At 39.9% G+C, this 6,135-nt stretch overlaps 1 protein-coding gene across 1 annotated transcript; it reads left to right on the forward strand.

The window, feature by feature from the left end:
• The first annotated feature begins 834 nt into the window (after nt 1–834).
• Nucleotides 835–5,674, forward strand: ndr2 (nodal-related 2). The gene is made up of 3 exons (XM_088638174.1): nt 835–1,093; nt 3,780–4,495; nt 4,946–5,674. Exons 1-3 carry the CDS (start codon nt 835–837, stop codon nt 5,096–5,098), a joined length of 1,128 nt encoding a protein of 375 aa, XP_088494300.1. The 3' UTR covers nt 5,099–5,674.
• Nucleotides 5,675–6,135: the final 461 nt, after the last annotated feature.

Genomic DNA, 6,135 nt, shown 5'->3' on the forward strand with positions numbered 1-6,135 from the left:
GTAACTTGGATTGATTGATTTCGGTAGCTCTTGTAATAAAATTAGTATTCACTCTCTGCAAGATCTGTAATAAGTCATAAACCTGAAAAGACAACAAATCTACTAAGTAATGGAGAACGTTGCTTCTGTGGGTATTGTCACCTGCTTGCTCACAGGAGTATATGACAACTCTTTCCAGAGAGATCAACAAGACATTTTTTTACGTTGCGACAGGTATCCTGACTGTTTTGACAAATTCTGGATTAACAATATTCTTTCACCATAATACTAAATGTGTACGGTTCGTGTCTTTAGGCTTTGTGTCCAAAGTATACGTCTTCTATTCTTTATAAACATGTTTTCTCCTAAATCAAGTAAAATCATTTTTTCACAGCAATCTTTTATTAATGAATGGATAGCTCGTGGATTTCAAGGGTGCATTGTGTGTGGAATATATAATAAAATAGTTCAATTCATGTTGGTCACGTTACATACGCATTAGTTTCCCGTCATACAGTCTGTACTGTGATAAAATCACGATACAAAATATTATTTATAATAAAGAGGAAAAGTAAGATGAATGTTAAAGATTTACCGAAGTACATGGAACAATGAGCACGACACTTGTTCCCTTACAAAAAGTGTCTCTGCCACTCAAGGGGAAGGTCGGGTGAGAATAATGGAACTTCATTATCAACATAAAGGCCCTGAACAATGTAGTCTAAAGACCGCTGAGTGGGCATGTCCAGGTCCACTGCTCCTTCATAAATATGTATTACTGGGAGGGAGGATGGATTTAAAAGGCAACCTGCCTCCCGCACCAGGTAAACTGTCATTAACCAATTCGGGTTCAACATGTATTTACTCAAGGCGTCAAGTGTTCTGCTATGTTCTTCGCTGCTCTTCTCGGCGGCACTAGACGCCCTCAGATCCGGGGACCACCAGCCGACGCCAGCAGCGACGTACAAGTATCCACCGGCTGGACTCCACCTGCCTGCTTCCTTCATGAGGCAGCTCTACAGGAGAGTTCAATCCGGCAATCACACCAGCAACGCCACCTTGGAAGAGCGGCTAGCTAATGAAGCCGACTCCGTCAAAAGCATTCTTCCCAAGCGTAAGCTCTTCTTCCCAGTGCTTTATTTAACATGTTTGTTTTTATGCAAATGTTATTAGTTCGTATGCATGCAGGGTATCTCTGTAGTACGCGTTTCCCATCTGATTTTTATTAATGAAATTACATAAAGGTTAACTGCTGATCATGAGTTTATCATAATAACAGTGACTAAATTGTAAGACGAATTATTATGCTCGGTTTGTATTGACTTTACAGAAGAAGTGTCGTATTATTATCCCTGCTATCCTTTGATGTTTAAAGTGCCTTTCCATTTCTTTTAATAGTGACAGAGAATTCATTAAAACGTTAGATGGAAAAGTAGGGGGGGAGTTTTCTGCTGACCTTTGTGCAGAACTGCACGGTGGAGCTTATGGTGTGGTCGGCTGTCAAATCTCTGTGCCAGACATCTCACAAAGTTTCAATCCACATTCATTTCTCTGGATTAATTAACCCTGCCGGGGAGCACTGTGTGAAAAGGGTCTTTTCAAGGCAGGCCTCTTAACTTGATGATGTTGATTGGCCGTCTTTGCCAGACATCCCTATACAGATCAGTTGCGGCAGAAAACATCTTTCCTTGGTTTCGTTTCACACGTCTCTTGATCAGATTAAATCGCCACTCGCTCTTTAGCCTCCCTGCTCTTTTAACCTGTTGCTCCTTGTATCCGCCTGGGCTAATCAAACGTACACTTCAGCATCACTGCTGCATGCAAACAGGACAGATGAAGAGGGTGCTTGTGAGGCAAAGTTGTGCAAGTGTTACATGGCAGGATTGATGTGAAAGCTTTAACGTTTTGGTTACTGAATTACTGTTATTGTAATCCTCTCTTGTTTGAGTGCGTTCAACTATTTCAAAATCATTAAGAAAGATAGGTCAACTGAGCATAAATGGCCAATTCCAATAATGTCCGGGAGGTGTTTTTTTTCAACAGAATTAACATACATCGGAGTAATAACCTGTTTGTATAACGCTAAGCAGCATTCCCTAAAATACTGATGTTCAAAAGGACATAATTCCAGTGTAGAATTCTTAACAGCTATGAATGTCTTTTCATGCACTAGTATCTATACAATGTCGGGCATTTTAGATTTTAATCTTAAGAAGTTTTAATGTAAACAGACAAATCACATAATAAGAGGCTTAATGGTGTCGCTATCGCTGTCGGAATTTATCATCGTAACTGTAGAAACATCAGTTAAACGATTTGATGGCAGCGTTTTTTTTATTTGGCAGTGGTTAATGTAAAACAGTTCTCACTTTTTTACAATTCCTTTAACATCTGACAACCACAGTTTTCATTCAAAATGTGTAGAGTGTAATTGATTGTTATGAGAAAATAATTATACAAATTAAAAAACAATGTATTTATATATGAGACTGTGGGAAAATGCAATCCCGTTACACACCACAACCTACTTAGAACCTACTTTGAACCAAGTCGACAGTTTCCTTTTCATTAACTTTGACATGTGAAGAAGTTACGCCAGCGGAATCACACTTCTTAGTGACTAGACGCTGTGGACAACTGGACAGTATTTGCACTTGTTTTTTATTTGGATGCTTAGTTTATACTCCCCCTTTGGAAAATGTATATTGTTAAGGAAACAACTACACGTGCTTCCATAAAAGTGTCTGTCTGGTGTTTACAATGAGTTCATTTACTACAGTTGAAGGAGCTGAGTTATTATTAAGATATCTCACGGGGTTTGGTCTACATTAGCTACATTAAGTAGTAAGATGTCGAGATACTTCTCGGAGATCATTCGAGGATTACTCTCAAAACTATTGCCCTATATAAAGTGTAAGGATATGCTTTAAAAATAAAATAATATTAAAGATTAAGATGAGAAACAGATTTGCTGTACATACGTTCACATCACACGACTGGAGATACCAGACAACTGCATGCTGCTAGGTTGAAAAGCGATGTCTTCACTTGGTTTTTGAGCAGTTTGAGTTGTATAGAATGGAAAGTACTACTATATATAATAGAATCTTTCAGAGAACACTTAAAGTGTTTACATATTACACAATACTAATGTCAAAATATTTTTGTATTTTTGTCTTAAATTTTAGATTCGATTTTCTGCTGTATTTCTAGAAACACAAAGGTGAATGTATAGTTTTAAGTAGTGTGTAAATAGGAAAGCTGCTACAGTTTGTACTCTTTCACAGTTTACGCATCACGTGATCCAGTGGCCTGCTTATAATTGAAAAATGTGCAATAATCCTAACATTTCAAATTTAAGGTTACTAGAAGGCCCTGTAAAACAATTAGATATTTTTATGGTTGGTAGTTTTAATATCTTTCTGTTTCCCTTTTCACTGTCTGCTTACAACCCCATATGATATACAGTACGCAGTATTGATATATGGCTAAGGATAATTACAATTCATTTTATTCTGATTTCTTAAAGAATTCCTTTAAATGTGATATGACACAATCAGTGTCAGAAACTACCCTGGATTTCTGATATTTTATATTCTGTACCAATGATCATGAAAGATGGCATGGGTGGTGATGGTGTTAGGTTTGGAATGATTTGTTTAGGTATGTGATTGTAATGGCTATAGAAATGGACATATATATATATTATGGGTCTACCCTGGGCTCTCCTCGGGGTGAACCTGAATATTTAACGTATTTAGCAACATTGTTTTATTTGAATTTGTCTTTTATGTGGACAGGTTTTGCACGGAAAGGCAGTCGCTGGGTGGTGACCTTTGACCTCTCCACCTTCCTGACCAATGAGGAGCTCCAGATGGCTGAGCTGAGGATCAGGTTCCCCAGGTTCCTGAACCTGAGCACTTCCACAGTGGAGGTGCGGCACGCTCACGAGTTCCCATGCCCAAATGGGACCTGCTATTCCCGGCAGCTGGTGGGGCTCTTTTCTGCGTCGTCCTTTGTGGCCTCTAACCCCAACTGGAAAATCTACAACATTACAAATTTGCTAGGCGACTGGCTGAAGGAAAATCTGTCCTCTCTGAACCGGAAGCTGGAGAAAGAGCCGTCCCTGCCCAGAAGAGATCTGCCGCCGAGCAACAGCTCGAAGGATCAGGGCTTAAACGGTAAGGCTTTGCTGGTTGTATTCACAAAAGTGAAGCCGGGCAGTGGCCTTCAGGATAAGGCCAGCCTGCTCCTAGCAGCCGAACACTCTGGGTTTGTCTTAAGTCACGAAAGCCAAGAAACTGGAAATCCCATCAAGGCAAAGCGCAACAGGAGGCAACAAGACCTCAAGGCCAAATCCCTTTGCCGGAGGGTGGACTTGCATGTGGATTTCAGCCACGTTGGATGGGCATCCTGGATTGTGTATCCAAAGAGATACAATGCTTACCGCTGTGAGGGGGAATGCCCATATCCACTTGGGGAACAATTCAAGCCTACAAATCACGCGTACATGCAGGTAAGACCTATATGAGAGTGAAATCGTGAAACTTGGGAATTTGGGGAGGAAAAAAAAGTCTTTAAAGTTAAGCATCCCTTACTGTTCGCGGATCTTTATTAAAGTGAGTGGGAAATCATGTCGCCACGTAAAAAGCAGAGGCTGGAGAACGTGCTGATGAAAGGCTTCTGACCACAGTCACCTCCCCTTCTACAGCATGCAAAGTCTAAAATGTAAAAATATATTTAAAATACAGTTTATAAGCAAAACGGGGTTGTTATGTTTGAAAAAAGTTCAATTTCCTTCGGAAATTATTCATGCTTATTACACATAGCTGAGTACCAATTATCATGAGCTTACCATTGTTTTATTGATTACTCTGTCGTAGCTCCACAACAGCTAGTCTGTGATGAAACAGCTGAACGTCGGCTTTAACACAGGTGTTTTTTCGCTTTCTTCCAACCCCCCCAGAGTCTGGTGAAATTGTATAACCCCGATCAAGTGCCATCGACCTGTTGTGTCCCCATCAAGACGAGCCCGCTGAGCATGCTGTATTTCGACGAAGACCGAATAGTTCTGCGCCACCACGAAGGAATGATAGTGGACGAATGCGGCTGCCGCTGAAACTCTCGTCTTTTCCTGGACTTCAAGGGCCTGATCAGTCAAGAATGATGAAAGAACATCCTTACATTCATGGGCGTTCATGTCTGAAAACGGTACTAACGTACGCTTTCGGCTTTTCAAGACGGAATTGTATCATTTTGATGATACCAGGAAGTAACAAGACACTGCGCGCAGCAAGCAGGATCAACGGAAACACCTCTGGCGCGGAGAAGAAATCAGATCGTAAAAACAGCTCGGAATGCGAAGGTGCTGTTCACCTTCACATGGGGCTGTAGGAATCTGTTGTTCCTGTATTGTAAACGGGGGTGGGAGTGAGGGGAGGCTCTGAGACCGGGTGGAGAAGAGGTGGTTTATATTGGGAAGAAAAGCTCAGTATTCATACATACCTGGAATTGGAGAAAAGCAGATACTAAGTATAATGAAATACTTTTTACTGGTGTGAAGTGGTCTTACCCATTTAAATAATGTATCACTGATCAGATAAGCAATATTCAGAGTGCTCAGTCACACGAGTAATACTGTGCAAAATATGTCATATTTTTGTAAATATTGTAATAACTAAAGTTAGGTCTTTATATTAACTTTATTTATTGCTTATTTTTTCTTAAATAAAGGAAATCCGTTTAATGAACGGACTTGCCCTGAAATCTTAGTTTTGTTTTGTTTCACACTCAAAATAAACACCCCTGTGTAATGATTTAAGACCATGCTTAATGCAGATAATTAAGTATAATTTACTTTTAATAATTTATAAATTCAGGCTCTGAATTGATGCACTTTTAATTGTGGTTTTTGTTTTTGTCTCACGACCCATTTTTTATTCCAATCAAGCACACACAACACGGCACGATCTTTCCAAAGCGCCATGATTGTGGAGTGTACAGTCCACATTTGCTCAGCACAGTTCACTTTGAAACTCCATCCTCATTTTAAGTCTTACTGGGTTTCACCTTTTTACTTTCAAATACCTCAATGCATAAAAGTTAAGTAATAAGTGTCAGACTGCAAAATCTCAAAATACCAACAGATCCGAGAAA

Source organism: Lepisosteus platostomus, chromosome 6 (genome assembly GCF_059453375.1).
Source record: "Lepisosteus platostomus isolate fLepPlt1 chromosome 6, fLepPlt1.hap1, whole genome shotgun sequence".
NCBI lineage: Eukaryota > Metazoa > Chordata > Actinopteri > Semionotiformes > Lepisosteidae > Lepisosteus > Lepisosteus platostomus.

Coding starts and splice junctions, on each gene's coding strand:
- ndr2 (XM_088638174.1), top strand. CDS start 835: ATGTATTTACTCAAGGCGTCAAGTGTTCTGCTATGTTCTTCGCTGCTC. Junction 1,094..3,779: donor CAAAAGCATTCTTCCCAAGC/GTAAGCTCTTCT, acceptor TTATGTGGACAG/GTTTTGCACGGAAAGGCAGT. Junction 4,496..4,945: donor CAAATCACGCGTACATGCAG/GTAAGACCTATA, acceptor CAACCCCCCCAG/AGTCTGGTGAAATTGTATAA.